Raw genomic sequence first — 18,077 nt, 5'->3', positions numbered from 1 at the left:
CTCCCCAAAGGTCTTTTTCCCTCCGGCCTCCCAACTAACACTCTATATGCATTTCTGGATTCGCCCATACGTGCTACATGTCCTGCCCATCTCAAACGTCTGGATTTAATGTTCCTAATTGTCAGGTGAAGAATACAATGCGTGCAGCTCTGCGTTGTGTAACTTTCTCCATTCTCCTGTAACTTCATCCCTCTTAGCCCCAAATATTTTCCTAAGAACCTTATTCTCAGACACCCTTAATCTCTGTTCCTCTCTCAAAGTGAGTGTCCAAGTTTCACAACCATACAGAACAACCGGTAATATAACTGTTTTATAAATTCTAACTTTCAGATTTTTTGACAGAAGACTAGATGACAAAAGCTTCTATTTCGTGTATTATGATTATGTTCATCTAGATCCTTATTGTATTTATTCTCATTCTGTTTCAAGAAAATTAGACATTTGTAAATATAAATGGATGGAAATGTTAACATTTTGTATTGTTTGCATGAGTCAAAACTCTTTAATTTATAAATGGATCGTATAATTATTTTTTGTGCAATAAATATCCTATTAACATTGGTAGAGTTACCCCGTAAGAAAACGGCGTAACTGAGATATGCATAAGCAAGTGAATAGTAAATTTAAATCAATATTTTGGTGTTTAACATATCTCTCAGTTGCAAAAGAGCAAAATTAGGAGAACAAAGTTTTTTAGCAATAAAATCAGAATGCTCGTTCCAAGTCAATAGATTATCCATAATTATGCCAAGAAATTTAGTACTGTGTTGACTTTGGGTCAATATATCCCCCAACTGACATGGAAAATTTATATTCAACTCAACTCAAACCAAGAAATGGATTCGGAATCGTCTGTAGCTGCATTTAGATTGGCAACAGGCCATGATTGTTTGGGCAAACACCTGTATAGAATTGGAATATATCAGTCCCCTAACTGCCCATTGTGCAACTCAAACCAAGAAATGGATTCGGAACACCTCAAAATCTGTGCTTCAGTGGCTGGTCATGATAATATCTTGGAAAAATATTGGCGTGCAAGAGGTCAAATGACTTTATTGTCAAACGCCTGGCATTAGAAAACAACAAACAACAACAACATATTCATAGGTCTATTAACAAATTTTAAACATACGGTCTTATTAATATTAACAATTAATTTGTTATAATCACACCATGTTTTGAACTGGGATATAGCTATGTCAACTTTACTTATCAAATCATTACAAGACTCCGAACAAACAGTAATAGAGGTATAGTCTGCATCATCAGAAACTGACGAATAAGAGGAGGAAACCCAGCGGATATCAAAGATTTTTCCTATCTTCAGGAATTGAGCACTTGGACCAATAGCAACTGCTTCGACACTTATTCTTAGCACATGAGGAAAATAGCTTATACAAGGACTCTATAATGACTTAAAACGTTTATACAAATCATAAAATATGTAATATAAAAGATTTATTCCTTGAATATTGAATAAAAACTGTTTGTAGCAACTAATTAGTGTCAATATTAGTAGACCTAACCTTTTTGAATGTGCAAGTGCAAATTGTATAGTTTAAAATCTGAAAGGACTGTATAGACTGTAAAACTGATATTAATTTTTGCAGGAAGATGTTATGATACAGATATCGTTGTCTGAACTTAATTCAGTGTGGTCAGATATCCGAAAGAACTGTAACATAAATGTTACATTATTTCTTGAAGAAGAGCATGCTGATCAGAGAAGTATACTAATTCAAAACATCCTCTTCCTAGCAGAGCAATGCATAAACATTTCGGAACCATTTGTTTGTGAGGATCTAGTTCGTATTATGTTGGCTCTCCAGGATTTCTTGTTGGATGATGACGTACCTATGAGGGTGAGTGTCTTAATTTTAAGTTGAGTTTTTCAGGATACTTGTATAAGAATCATTCTCGAGTTTTGCAGCAATTCCTGTACATGGCAGATATCACTACTATGTTTTATATTTACTATATAAATTAAATTTTAAAATAATCAGTAGAACACAAAGAACAATTGGGACATTTTAATTGTACTTTAAAGTATTGTATATTTAAATGATTTCCATAAGCTAGTTGAAGTACTTGTAAATATAAATTCTCCACAACCACAAAAATTGAAATAATATCAAACTATGAAACATGCACGATCACGCCAAAAGTACATTAAAATATGCACTTTCTTTTTTGTTCCAAATTTCTTATTTCACTTCACTTCATTCCACTTTTTTTTTGCACAGTTAACAACTAACAGCATTTCTAATTTGGTTTGTGAGGTTCCTGCGTTTGTCAGTCAGTGTGTTTTTGTAGGGAGAGAATTACCTCTCTACATCACAAGAAGTTACGGGTTTAAACTTGAATGAACCTTTTTCTGTTATTTAGTTTTTTTTTTCTTTTCCATCTTCAATCCTGATTCCTTAAGCTAAAGTAAGGGACATAAAATCGAGAAACTGAGATGTCCACTCAAAACCATTAAAACGTGCATTTAAACTGAATATGATATATATCATATGCATGATTAAGCTAAAAATTCCTTAACACGTTGACTGCCGCTTGAAGCGTATATACGTCTCACAGCACGTATAGGGACGTATATACGCATCAAGTGGCAGTCATTGTGTTAAATATGCATTATGCATGTTTTTATCCCCAAAAAGGCCAAAACATGCAAATATGCACGGGAAAAGTATACATGTTTGGAACCGGAAAGTAATGAAATGGATAAGTACTAAGTTTCAGCTATGTCGTTTGTTCCTATAAAAACATGCATTTGCGTGGAATTCTCGTTTCTATCAATTAGGTTCCTTATTTCAACAAACTTGAGGCATATTGTATTACATATTATGTCCTTTTAATAGATTCACTCTACTACTGTCAGTAAGTTACAAGTTCTGATTTGATTTTGTTACAAATTTCTGTACAATTTCAAGATTTTTGTATTAAATCAGTTATCATTGATATTTAAAAATATAGTTTAATTTTTTTAGAGTTTGTCATTTTGAGTTGTTTGCTGTAATAGACCTTATTAGTTAGTTCTAGAGTTAAATGTAGGATTGTTTGGTGATATCACATTCTGACAGCATTTAATGTATCCTAATAATGTTCCAGATTCAGAAGAAGATAGCACACATTTTGACATTGTGGTGCATAAAGGGCTTATTATCGACACATGTGCTATGTGTGAAGGTGTTCCACTATTTACTCAGTGCATCCCTGCGGAAAAAGGCACTGGTTAGTAGTTGTCAGCAATCATTCTTTTTTTTCAGATTGATACTAGATAAAGATAAACAGTCTTACTAATAAACCGTGTATAGTTTTTATTCTAGACTTAGGCAGAGTTGAGACAGAAAACTTTACTAATAAACCATGCAGAAGCGATGGACGTATAAACAGCCTGTAACTATACAATGGGAATTGCTTTGCAGTAGTTATATACACGAAACCCCTTGTTTAAGCGTTGTATATAGAGAAAAAATGGCCGCCCCTCTAACAGCTGTTCGTATCGACTGTCATTTTATGATGATGGTTGCCTAGTAACCAAAGAAGAACAAACCAAGGAGCACAGAATAATTAGAATAATATTACTGTAGCTTGTACTCTTTGACCATAATATAGTATGGTAATCGATTAGAGCCAGTTGTACTATCGATACTTAACACGCCACACTAGAGTGCTTTACCGGATGCAATAGAGAACCTCAGATATTCTATTATCTTTCGTAACGAAGTAATGACGAAACTATGACGTAGCTGTGCAACAGTTGTACTGTTATACACGACGTATGTAGTGATTATTAGTAAGGAATTTACACACGACGTATGAATGAGCTACTCATTGTATAAGTATAAGACAGTTAAACGTCTGTATATAGAGTTTTTATTAGTAAGACCGAAAATGTTTAGACATCTTGCAGGAATGACAATATTGGCGAGTAGTTTATATATTTTGATTCATCATAATGTTGCCTGTGTGAGATTCAGGCCTGCGATATTTTGTATAATAGGCTTGCACGATATTAAAATAATATTGCTTATCGATGGCTAATAAGTGATACCTCATATTTGCAGGTAAATTAAAACTGTTTTAGTAATTATTTTCTCAAAATAGACAAATTTTTTATATGTTTCTGCTTTACAAGATCTTCTACTCAAAACAAAATATTAGTACACTGTCCAATTTTGTAAACACAATAATGTACTCGTAGTTAACCTAAATATTAATAATATAGTCCAACTAAATGACCATATACGAAGTATCTCTTCTTAGCCATCAATATACAGTATCTTACTTATTTATCTATTTATTTATTTATTTACTTATTCATTCATTCATTCATTCTTAGAATGGCGAAGTTATTACCGGTATTTCTTTATTACAGACTCAAGTTCATCATAACATGTACAGTCTTAGAAAAAAGTTTTGTTGCACAGATACTTTATAAGTCCCAGAAAGGAGGCAAGCATACAACAAAACAAAACTAATTTTATTGCCTCAACTAGTCCTTCTCTTGTGAACCAGGTTGCTCGTCTTCTGATAATGCACACTGCCTCCTTTCTGAGACTTACAAAGTGTCTGTGCGACAAAACTTTTTTCTAAGACTGCATATCTTTTTAAAAACAGTTGTGTATAATTATAATAACGAACATTTGAATACAACTATAATAACAGACTATATTTATCACTACAATTTCAGTTTTATGTTATAAGCGGAACCTTTTGCCATATTCTCGTAACCAATAGTATTGTAATGTTTACATCTTTTTTTCAGTTAGCAGACATCAAACAACTGTGGAAATTTTGCTCTTCTATGTGGGAAAACAGCTGGAATGGTGAAATGCTCAGTCAAGTAAAACCATTATTGTTGAAGATGGTACACAGTGAAAGAATTTTGAATGTGAAATGTGGCTGCAGATTGGTAGCATTCTTCCTATGTTACGAAGAGAATTTTGTTGTGGTATGTTGTCTTACATTTCATGAAATATACAGAATAATATGTAATGAAAGGTAACAGTAAATTTGTGAGAAAATGTCTGACGAAGTAGTAAAAGGTGCAAAATGGATTCCTCTCCTTCTCTAGTATTGGTGAACTAAAGTAACTCTTACAACTGTATAGGTTTTAGTGAACTAAATTCAGTTACCTGTATTGCAGTGAAGTTTATTTTTGTTTAGTTTTTTTTTTTCCTTCAGCAAGTTCAAGTTAAAATGTGAAAGGCACGGTAAATTATTTCCTGTTGGCTGCAAAAGGGTATCTGCCATTAATCCTTCCCATTGAAGGCTTTAAGGAACCAACCTGGACAAATACCCAACGTCCCATCCCTACCTTCCCGTGGTGCAGCTGTTAGTAAGCATAATTTTACGAGCTGGACTAAAGGGAGGGGCTACTCATCAATTGGCACTGGTCAGCTTGATGAGTTAATGACTGAATTTGGTATAATTTTTCTCTATTCAATACCTAATTGCCTCTTTACCCTTTCCTATCCAGTCCTCTGACTGAACTCTTACTTTCTTCGACCCCGACGGCATTAGAGCATTCGAGGCCTAGGGGTTCATTTCCCTTTCCTTCCTCCTCTTTCTACTTTTCTGTTCCTAGTGCTGACCTGCTATGGCACTAAAATCGTCCTCCAGTGGCTTAAGGAGGGAAAGCTGGTGATCAACAAGATCTCCCAGCTAGGTCCAATGGACCCGTCAACCAACAACAGGTGTGGTCCTCCAGACATTCTGGGGGTTGTGTGTGAATGAAGTAGCCACCAAAACGTTAAAATATGGTGTTCACTTAAATCGGCTACAACTTGCCATTTAACCACTCCAATATGAAATGAGTACCATTAAGATAAAATTACCTGGAGGTAAAATAGTCCCCCAATCGGATCTCCGGGCGGGGACTACTTTAATGGTACAGAATCATTATTGGAAATCGTCTGTAGCTGCATTTAGATTGGCAACAGGCCATGATTGTTTGGCCAAACACCTGCATAGAATTGGAATATATCAGTCAACTAACTGCCCATTGTGCAACTCAAACCAAGAAATGGATTCGGAACACCTCAAAATCTGTGCTTCAGTGGCTGGCCATGATAATATCTTTGAAAAATATTGGAGTGCAAGAGGTCAAATGACTTCATTGTCAAACGCCTGGCATTAGAAAACAACAACAACATTTTCTGTTGTGTTCAGGTAGATAAGTTATTACAGTGAATTCCACATTTGTCCAACATTTACTGTTATTTCTTAACGACATTTAGTGGAATTATTGCAAACAGATGATGATACATTGCATTCTGTTGCAGATGTTACACGAGCAAATCAAAATTGCACTCAAGAGTTGCTCCAAGAAGCAAGCTACTGCATATGGAGAAATATATTGCTTAGCTATGAGAAGTGCCTCTGCCGAAATAAGAGAAGTATGTTTTAGTTTTACTGAAATCTGTTTTTATAACATTTCTACAGAATTCTGTTTTTATTTTCTACATTGCCATGCTTTAAGTTTAATTTGTCTCCATTAAACCAATTACTATGACTTGAGAGCATGTCGAGGTGTCTACAAAAGTAACCAACAAGTAACTAATTTTAGCAATTGGTAACAAAAGTAACGAAATTAAAAGACTAGAGTGTTCGTGGGTAAAGTAATTACGCATATTGTTCTGCTTTACTTATTTAATTTTGGCACCACTGCCTGAGCTATGGTGATTGGTAGTTAGCGATTACATGTGCAAGTCTAAGGCTGGGAGAAAGTTGGCTGCATGTCCATTGAACTGAAGTTCAGAGAACTTAAAAAAACTAGTCATATGACTCAAATATAATTCATGTTTCTTCATCATGCTTATGAGTAATTAAGTTGTAGTAACTAAAAGGAACTAATTCTTGTTTCACATTTTCGGTAGACATCTTTCGACAGCTTGCGTACATGATCCAGGGTGGGTAAAATTCACTATAGGTATAACTCATCACTTCAATACCAGTTCCTTAGTTTATACTAGGAAGAAAAGTTCTCATTGTTCATTTTACTTTTTAAGAAAGGAATTGGTTTTGCGAAAATTGGTATGAAAAATTTATGGAGATCCACTGACCAAATTATGTGGGTTTGACTTCCTTCCCCCCCCCCCCATTTTAGTCCATATTCCCTTTTTGTTTCCTCTTTTTTTAAAAACATCTCATATTTTGGTTTTTTTTTTGACAGAATATCGCGAACATTTAGATCATTTTCCAATATTTTTCCCATAGGCCTATAACTTCCTGAGCAAGCGAAAATAAATATCGTTCTTCTGATTCCAGACATCAAAAACTAATAAAGTGTGCAGATTTAAGAGTTCAGGATAAGATGTTCAATTGATGTTGCGGTCATTTTCTGTTCATAAAGACGTTCTGCATTCAAAGAGGCAGAATCATACTGAAATGTTGAATGTGATCAAATACAACACTTTCTTTATGTTGTGAAGCAATAAATATAAGCTTGTGTGTGCTATGTCTATCCATGAATGTGCTGAAGTGTGTTTTCAATTAAAATAGCACCCTTTTGAGGGAGTAATATAGTCCTTTTTTGACTATATCAAAGCAACACTTTCCTTATGTTGTGAAGAGATACATGTAAGATTGTGTATGCCATATATTTCCATTAATGTGCTGAAGTGTGTTTTGGGTAGTAATATAGTCCTTTTTCAAGTCCTTTTTTGCCCATAACTTTCCCTCTTTTTTTTTTTTTTTTTTTATGAAAAATTTTCCCTTTAAAATCCAGTCTCTACTCATAATAAATGCTGGAACTGTCGACCATCTATTGGTATTAATGTTCCGTTTACAAAGTGGAACATTTTATCTGTTTAAGTCCATTTTCTTAAATGTCAAAATCGGGTATCTATGGATTAAGTAATGCTAAATATGGTACTAACTGTAAATTAGGGCATAATTTTTATGTTGTACTGTTGTTATGCCAATTCTTCATGCATTCTTGGTGTTCAATGAGGGAGTAGCATTAAATTTAAGTTATTTAGATAGATTAATCTACACAGAGCACTGCATTTGAATAATTTTATGTATTGAATTGGCTTTTGCAGGTCATAGGAGAAGTCTGTCTGAAGGATCTGATACTTCATGTACTACAAGCACGTCGTCATGAATTTGAGTTGTCTAAACTGGGACAACAGTTGATGAATGTATTAAATGTGATACACTCTAACATGACACACGCTACTATAGGTTCATTGGTGGTAAAAGTCTATAACCCTCATATCTGGCGGTTTATTACTGTAAGTATCACGATTTGAATAGCATTTAGTCTACTAAATATATTACTTTTAGTTGTATGAAGAAATTTTCCGGACTTGCTCTATAAAATAGGTTCAAATCCTGGTTGGGACAAGTTACTTGGTTGGGGTTTTCCCTCAACCAATTGAAGCAGAATTGCTGAGTAATTTTCGGTTTTGGACCTCGGGACTCATTTTGCCATCATTAATTCACATATCATCAACCATGTAATAACCCGGACTAAGTTCACGGTGCGGCATGCTGTACTTGTACAAGAGCATGGCTGTTCGACTACCCAGTCATTCACAGAAAGGAGTGGTAATACAGTAATACTCAGGCTGCAGTGCAAGCTTTTGGGTCCCTCCTCTGTACAAGAGGAAAAAAATTAAAATTGTCTGTACATTTTGTTACAGTTTTACTTTATTTTACAATACCTTTATTAAATGATCATATTCCGATATACTGTAACAAGGTCAATCTATAATGGGAGGAGGAGATAAATGATGTCCCCCATAATCTCGTTATATTGGGATTCTATGGTTTTGATTCTAGGAAACTGTTCTCTCTCTGCCTATGCGTGTAACACAAGTCATGTTATACTTAAGTGGATGCTCTTGACATACTTACGATGCTTGCAATTAGTGACACCTTGTGGACAGACTATCTCTCTCAAGGTTGCCAAGCAGTTGTTACAGCCAGGAAAATTTGTGTTAACACCTCCTATATTGAGATGCAAATAAGTAGTCTAAAAAAGATTTTTCATCTAGAAGCTCTGAAACTATAAATTAAATGTAATTGAAAACGAATTGCTGCTGTGCCAGCCACTGACACCACCACATTCGTCATAACAGAAAATTACTGCCAGTTCTACATTACCTCTATGACAACTACTGCTGAGTTTTTGTACATCATTTAGAATTAACAACAGAAATGGAATTGTACTGCTTTAATACATTCACTGTTCAGAAGCTGCCATTACTTATTTGAACTCAACTGGATAATACCCACGGCAGAACAATGTTGATAGTCGACATTACTCGCTGGTCACTAGTCACCAGGCCGTACCGAGCTGTGTTAAACAAAAGACAATCGAAATGGTGGTAGTAAAATTCGCGTCTATATTCTTAAATAAGTAATAATATGCAGTACAACGACGATGTTTTGAATGCACTAAAAGAAAATGCTTATGTAGTAAGATCTTAAAGTAGGTTATGACAACGAAATAAAGAGGAAAAAGGTGTGGTTCACGGAATATAATTTAAATAACGGAAAGCAAATTTCCGGTTTATGTTCACCAAAGCATTAAGTGCATAATTATGACCGCGTTACAGTTTTATTTGTGGCCTAGAGAAAATACCTAGCCTTTTACGAAAAAAAAAAAAAAAACTTTTAGGGGCCATGAAATTATTCACCGCTTTAATTATATTACCGTCTATCAATATTACGAAACAAAACTGTCATAAAGGCCATGACCGACTAGAAACATCGATACTGAAGAGATAAATCCATTTGGCCGAGATGAAACAAAAGAAAATGCGAGAGAGATTTTAGTTCGAGATAAAATGGACACACAATTTTGATGACCATACTGTTAGTAACTGGAGATCGCTTGTAAGATCTGTCTTAATCTTCTATGTAGAAATGTCCAAGCAAATTGGTGGTCCAGGGAAAAATCATTGCAATAGATGAGAGTAACAGTGGTGCTATCTCAGTAATGTTCAGAAGAGAAGGTAGAGAGAAAAAGAAACAAATTTCTCCTTCTAACACCACCACAGACCAAAATCATGTTCTTATGTTGGCAACATTGTGTATGTAGTTAAATTTGGTGGTAAACATAACAGCACGGTTCAAAGCTGCCGTGGTAATTCTCCAGTATAGCGCACATTTTGTTTCCTAAATTAAATTTTCATCTTGTTGCATTACTGTAATCAGTAGGGGTGTGATTTTTTGGTGATTTTGAAGGATATGCGTGAAATGGGATAAAAACTTAATTTTATGCATGGAAAATGTAAATCCCGTAATGAAAGTCCGAAATTAAGTGAACTGTATCCGCGAACTTGATAGAAATCCAAGAAATTACTTGATAATCAGATATTTTCAACAAAAATCAAGTTTTAGGGAGAATTCGTACGAAAAATGACTCTTTCTTCCAAGTAAAACGTGAAAATTTTCTTCATTATAAAATATATAGGGTATTTCAAAAGTCAGGTCAGTGCGAAATTGCTTGTTTTTCTTTTTAACGAAATATTCACAGAAATCAAACCACTGTAATCAGGGTAAAATAATCACCATAAAATCACATCCCTAATAATCAACTTTCCATAGCAAAGTATAATTTTTATGTATTGTTCAATTTCAAGAGTTCCAGCAACATTTATCGTGCCAATACAGCTGAAGTACTTCTACAATTGTACCCATTTCAACATCCAGTGGGCCATAGCATGGAGAACAGGCGCTTGTTGGAGCTGCAGTATGATACAATTGCTAAGTTGTTAACAGACAACTGCCACATTATACGCATCACCACATGCAGGGTACGGAGACATCTAGAATAATAATTAAGATAGTACTTATTACGTTATTAACATCTTGTATTAATTTCTGAAATGTAAAAAAAAACATGAGCTCTGCACTACATAAAACAAACTACATTGAAAACAATAATTAATTCAATAGACAGGAGTTTTAGACATGTCGGTTATCTATGATGTCATCTGTTGTTAATTTAGAAGCATAGTATAACATTTATAAATTATGGTGTATGGAGTAATGACATGCAAACAACTCGAAAATTCGATCTGGTCATATTTTGAAGATTCAGTTTAACTAGGATAAACGTAAATGTTAAAACATTCAAACTTTCCTGTATATGTAACTAGTGTCTTTAATTGAACTCTTATAACTAGACCTCTGACTTTTAGGTCCTAAAAATCTTAAATTAGGTACCTAAAATAGGTTCTATCACAAATCAAAATAGGTTCTAAAATTATAGAAATAGGTGAACAAAAATGACATTATTTCATTTCCCATTACAAATTAGCCGAAACATTTGACATTATTTCATTGTACATGTCCATAATTAGAGCCAGAGTAAACAACTAACACTTTCTCTAAGTTTCCATTGAGAAACTGCATCGCTTCTCAGATAACACCATCTTATATGCTGAAAATGAGCGTTCCACATCAACTGATGACACCAGAGCATATTTAAATGTTGGTATTAGATGCAAGGGAACAGCACATTCATGTTCAAGTGTTTTGCCAGCCAAGATGTCAGCAACTGTGCGGAGAACTGTCAGTCCTGGGTTTTTTTGAAGCACTGATTTGAGTTTTTCAGAAACATTTTCACCAACATAACCAGGAACCAAGTTGAATTTTTCTGTCACCTCTTCTATCAATCCCAGTTGCGTCTAGACCGGTTTGCCTGAAGACTCTAGAGCATTAATAATGGGAACCAGAAATACATAATGTGATTTGATGAATGCAATATCCCGGGCAATTGTTGGGTCCTACAGAAGTTTTTTAGCTGAAGTAATGTTCACTGCATCCTCCCCCAGTTTCAAAACGAAGTTCTTAATGTCCTCCAAATGCTTGCTGTAATATTCCATGGCCTGTAACCATGTTCCCCATCGGGTAAGAATAGGTTCTGGTGGTAGTGGCACATTGGGAAGTTGTTTTCGAAATAATTGAATCCTTGTAGGTGCTTTAATAAAAATCTTTTGGAAACCAGCTTATTCACTTGTGGGTATTCAAGCCGTATCGTCTCAGCTATGCGATTCATGGCATGGGCAAGACAAGTAATATGGAGCAAGGCAGGGTAAAATACTTTAAGTAATTTAACGGCAGCAATCATGTACGGGGCTGAATCAATGTAGATTACTAGCTGTGATTGTTGTCAAGGCACGACTGACATACAGAATTACACAGTGTTTCCATATTACCAACTGTAGAAATTGGAAAATGTAAAATTAGGTAAAAATAGTTTCTAACGTGAAATTAGGTAATTTTAGGTCGTATAGGACCACCATTTTCGAACATATATTTCCATAATTCGTATATATACAACTTTTCTTTTGTATATATCATGAGGAACAAAATAGGTTTTTACCTACAATCCGAGGTCTACTTATAACCAATTTTAATTTCTTGTTACTGAAAGATAACTGTCATAAAATTGAGCACATGAATAAATACAGGGCTTGTAAAAATTTACTATCAGTATTAGGACAATTGTGAGACTGATATAAACTTGAGTACAGTGTAATGACTGTGATGCTAAGGTTTGTCTGTTTGTGTGAAATTTATGCTTCAAATATAATCTTAAATGGAATGTAAATTTAATAGTTCAGCTATGTTACCATTTACTTCTCTTTTTTTTTTAAAGCTTGCCTAAATGTTCACAGGAGATCTGTAGAATTCTGTACGAATTCTGGCCAGCCATCCCTGTCCGCTGGCGTCACCAGTATTTACAGGTGCTCATCCGTGACTTGTCAACAGATGGTTCATGTTTTGAAGTGCGTCGAAGTGTGTACAAGTACATGTCCAGTTTGCTAAAGAATGAGAAGGCTGCAGATTTCATGAAGACCATGTTACCTGAATTACAGAAAAATATACATGACAAGAATGAGAAAGTGCGCCTTGCCTTTGTGCAACTCTTGCTGAATGTCAAGCGCTCAGGCCTGCTCTGCTATTGGAAAATTGTTCCAGCAGATCTTCTTATTGTGCAACTGGAGGTAATAATGGATGCAACTTGTGCTCTCTAATCCAGGGCTGGGCAGCAAGAGCAGATTCTATTCTCTTACGGGGAGCTGTATGATTTCTCTTCATCCCCTTTCTTCCCCGCTGAACACCGCGCAGTGTTGATTCAGTGACGGATGAATATTAAGCGTCCCCGTTTAGAGACTCGTTCCGCTCCCGATGCCCAGCTCTGCTCTAATCCTTTAAATTTACATAGTGATTTCTCGAAACTCTAGTGGAGTAAAGATGAAATATTTGTTAACTGAGGCTCAAACCTGGTTACCATGCTAGTAAAAATGTCCATTCAATACTTTAAGACTATCGAACTTACAAGAATTCTTTTACGTCTAAAGCTGGAAATCATGTTTTCTTCTTCTTTTTTTTTAAATAAACTAGAGGTGGGTCCTTGACTTCTCGTCATTCACCCAAGCATTCCAATCTACTGGTCATTCCACCTAAGCTTGTAGTTTTTTCAGTCGCCATGAAGGTGTCCTTGGTGCACCATAGGAGGCAAATTACATTGACACCATATGATAATGATTAGTGGAGCAGTGGTGGAATACCATTAGAGGAAACAGGAGTACTCCATGAAAACCTACTACTAAACACCCTTCATCCTCCACGAATTCCAGTTGGGCCAGTCGGGATTCGAACCTGGGTTGCCAGCATGAAAAGCTTGCAGAACAGGGCGACAATTGTGGCGTTGTATCACTCATCAAAAACGTCACGCATTCCTTCCTTCTACCCCTGTATCACTGACTTAGTAGGGGAGGGGATTTGTATTCAGTGGCTGTGTTATGTGATTGCGTATGGGGCACAGTGACGTCATTCAATGCTATTGGACTGTGGATAGGGAACCCATGCTTTTCACCCCTCTCCCGCCAGTTCTGTAACCCTGCTCTAGCCATTCAGCTAGCACTGCATCAAAAGGACCTTTAATTTCAAGCAACTTTTCTACCTGCAGGGATTAACACTTATACAATGACGTAGCTGTAAAAGGAGGCTTCATTGGACATGCATTCCCTATTTCAAATGGCTCCTACTGTCCTGTCCTACCATCCCACTAAGATTTTTTTACACTTTTTTTAGGCACTGACACAGTTATCAGGCTCCGAAAGGGCCTTTAATTTCAAGTGACTTGCCTACCTGCATGGTTAACACTTTTACAGTGATGTAACTGTGAAAGCAGGCATCGACAGACATGCATTCCGTATCTCAAACAACTACAACAACTCCCTACCACTCCACGAAGATTTTTACAGGACTTCTCTTTGAAACATGAACACAGTTACGAAGCTCCAGAAGGATCTTTAATTTCAAGCAACTTGCCTATCTCCAGGGTTAGCAACTTACAATGACGTAGCTCTGAAAGGAAAATATAATCACTATTGAATTGTATTTTTATTGCTTGAGGAATAAAATTAACGACAGAGAAGCTGGCTCTGAGTAGACAAACAATGCTTTTAGTTTCCTACAGTTATTGTGTCAGAGTATTGGTCATTATGAATATTTCTTCATCAGTTTCGAGAATAAGAAATTCTATACCATGTTTGAACATGCTTCATCTTTGTATAATACATATTTATTTATTTTTATTTTTATTTTATTTAAATTTAAATATACAGAATAAAGAATATAATTACAAACAAGAGAAATAGAAATAAAATAATACAATCAATATAAAAAAGGAGATACAGTAATATTAACAAAATTTGAGACCGAATGAGCAGCGCTCGTGTTCGGTCGCAGTTCAGATATAATATTAATAGGCCTATAAGAGAACATAAAATAAAATAGGAAATAAAATTAAAATTACAGTTACAGAAATTATATAATACAATATTAATATAAGAGAAATATAGAAAATAAAAATAAGTAAATGAAATAAAATAGGAACTGAAATTTAAATTTCAGCAGCAATGGAATTATATAATATAATATTAACACTAGAGAAGAATAATATCGCACGTGAAAAGTAGGACCTGCATAGAATTGGAATATATCAGTCCCCTAACTGTCCATTGTGCAACTCTAACCAAGAAATGGATTCGGAACATCTCAAAATCTGTGCTTCAGTGGCTGGTCATGATAATATCTTTGAAAAATATTGGAGTGCAAGAGGTCAAATGACTTTATTGTCAAACGCCTGGCATTAGAAAACAACAACAAAATTATAGAATACAAATATAATATAGGTTGATTAATTCATACACATAGGCTATAAATTTATTTAATCAAATTGAAGATATTAACACATTTCTAATTTAACATATATCTTAACATTTGAAGTGTTTACATTCCACAATTAAAATTGGAATTAATACATGTTACATATTTTCTTCTTCCACCAGAGGGAGCGAAGTCTTGTAGGTGAGCAGCTGGCTGCACTCATGATGAGCAACATCTTGGCTCCTAAACAATCCTTCAGTGAAAGGTTGAAGCGTATAACATGTCTAGCTTCAAAGAGCCTCAGGGCAACTAGGAAGTTGTTCCTTTATTCAAAACAAGTTCTGGAATTCACTGATGCTGTGGAGCTCATGGAGAAGATCTTGAAAAGTTTGACCATTGTATTCGTTGGAAACAAAGAGAACGTGGAAACAGGTAATGTGACATATTTTACAGGACAGACAAGAGAAAGTGGCAGTGTTAGTTCAGTAGCTCGGAAATCATGTGTGCTGTATTTACACGCGTTTTTTTTTACATAGAGAGATTCAAATCCCCTTTCCTTTTTAACGAGAAGAGCTCTAAATTCTCCAAAGTGCAATGCATGAGAAATAAGATTGTGATTGAGACTACATGGGTGAACTCGCACATGCGGAGGCCTAATCACAATTCATGACCCATTGGTGACATAAGTGAACAAACACTCAGCATTGTTACAGTTTGTATCGAAATCTGTTTATAAAACAGACCAGGTACATGAAAGGGATATACAGTAAACCCTTGTTAAGATGTACCTCAAGAGACCGGAAAAAACGCCTGTTCACAGTAACAAAGTTCGACTTATCCAAATTCTGATCGATTTTTGTTATAATAACCACTACCACTCTTTCAATTCAAAACAATTTCTCATGGTGTGTAGTTAGTAATAATGAATTTCGAATAGGGATATCTTATGCGAAGTTTTACCGTTAGATTGCAGGAGCGTTCCATGCGGCGCAACATGTTGTAGGACTATGTTATGTCATTGCTACAGTTGATTATGTTTTCCTGCTTGTTGATTTTCTGTGCGTGTCAAAATTATATTTACAATTATTTTGTATAACCTAATATAATTTAATATAATTCAATATTTTCTTACCTCATAATTTAATTTAATATACAATAAATAATAACGTAATCCTGTATAATATTGAGCGATTCCCCGAGATGGGTGGGGAAATCTGCAGTATGCAGAATATAGATACGAGTAAATTGAATGTTCATGAACCTAAACGAGAACTTGGTGAACAATATGTACGAATATAAAAATAGGAAATATATCGAAAGTGAATATTGCCCTCTTTAATAATTAGTATTTAAGAACCGTACACTAAAAACAGGATATACAGCCACCGATGTGTTTCTTTTTATAGGGAAGGGACTACCGAGATTGAATTCCTTGTATTTTTTCTGTAGTTGGAGAAAGATCAAATGCAATTTTTAATAGGTTGATATAATATGATCACAATAGTATCACGATTAGTAGTGTGTTTTGTAGGTTAAGGACATGCAGTTTTGAATACTGTGTAGGATGATTTTGAAAATTTGAACTTAAAACATGGCTTTAATAATTAGGGTACAGTACATTAAAAACATTATTCACGAAATGGATTTCACTACGGATCATCCTGGATAATAAACATTCCAGTTTATGGAGAGTTTACTGCAGGCGTAAAATTCGGAGACTCCTACAACTAATGCATATAATCTAAGCTAACATAGCTCGCTGTCAAGGTTGCATATGTTTTTATTAATTTTTCTTTTTCCTCTTCCAAAATTAAACTATAGTTAACAATTCCTTACTTGAAGTAGTTACTCTTATTTAATAGCTAGCTCTTTCGAGGCCCAATTTTATTACTTATATTTTTTAAGGTTTAAAGCATATATTCAGAATATTTCGGAACCTGATTGAAGACAAAAAGCTTTCCCTGGTTTTTACATATAGGAACATAACAAAAATTTGCCATTTTAAGTTGTTTTTAAGAGTATTTAATATACTAATACACTACGTATATCCTCAATGTTTATATACCGAAAAACAAATGCACACGCAAAGCGCATCCCTCATAGTACACGTGTGCTATCTGTTGGTGCTAGTTCAGGATATCCCTATTACGTACCTGTGAACCTTTCTGAATACTGTGTTAGGAGAATGTATCATCAATACTTAGGGTTTAGAGAAGTCTTCATATCTGGCCTCTATCCATTTTTTCCTTGGTTGTTCCAGGTTCCTCTTCCAGATAACATATAGAGAAGCTGTTCTCCGTCATTAGTACATCTGAACCTGTATTTTTGGATATCTAATAGGCCTATTCAGTGTAATTATGGAATTCCTCTCAAGATAGTTTAAAAATTCTATTTTTTTCACTAGTTAGATCAAAACTTGAATATTGCAGCACTGTATGGAACCCCTATCAAATTAAATATATTAACAAAATTGAGAGTGTTCAAAAAAGATTCATCAGATTTTTGTTTCTTAAATCATTTGGTTACTATCCCTCCTGGAATAATGAAAGTAGTATCTCGTACTCATCTCTTTTGTCTCTCTTTAATTTTGAAAGTTTGCAACACAGAAGAAATAATATTGATATAAAATGCCTCCATAATTTATTAACAAGTTCTGTAAATAGTCATCTGCTGTCCAGGATAGCAATACATGTACCAAGAGAGAACTGTAGGACCAGTAAAACATTTAATATAAACTATGCTAGGACATGTTATTGCAAGTACTCTGCACTTCTTAGGATCTGTTCCTTCTATAATAAACTGAGCAATATTGACATCTTTCATGATAGAGCCACACTCTTGAGAAAAATAAATACCGGTAGCATTCAAAACACTCCATAAGTATTTTATTAATAAATAGGTCTTAACTGGTTTGCATATTGTATATTTTG

General features: G+C 34.8%; 1 protein-coding gene across 1 annotated transcript in view; it reads left to right on the top strand.

Annotated features, from left to right (window-relative positions):
* LOC138703738 (condensin-2 complex subunit G2-like) overlaps positions 1–18,077 on the top strand; it is a 54,412-nt gene that overhangs the window by 6,732 nt on the left and 29,603 nt on the right. Inside the window, exons 2-9 of the mRNA XM_069831870.1 lie at positions 1,611–1,862; positions 3,112–3,234; positions 4,772–4,957; positions 6,291–6,404; positions 8,052–8,243; positions 10,602–10,775; positions 12,645–12,974; positions 15,330–15,579. Coding sequence (XP_069687971.1) covers positions 1,611–1,862; positions 3,112–3,234; positions 4,772–4,957; positions 6,291–6,404; positions 8,052–8,243; positions 10,602–10,775; positions 12,645–12,974; positions 15,330–15,579 — 1,621 coding nt within the window. The remainder of the gene's footprint in view (positions 1–1,610; positions 1,863–3,111; positions 3,235–4,771; positions 4,958–6,290; positions 6,405–8,051; positions 8,244–10,601; positions 10,776–12,644; positions 12,975–15,329; positions 15,580–18,077) is intronic.

The sequence above is a fragment of the Periplaneta americana genome, chromosome 7 (genome assembly GCF_040183065.1).
Source record: "Periplaneta americana isolate PAMFEO1 chromosome 7, P.americana_PAMFEO1_priV1, whole genome shotgun sequence".
NCBI classification, from domain to species: Eukaryota; Metazoa; Arthropoda; class Insecta; order Blattodea; family Blattidae; genus Periplaneta; species Periplaneta americana.
This window is presented reverse-complemented; position numbering and strand designations above follow the sequence as displayed.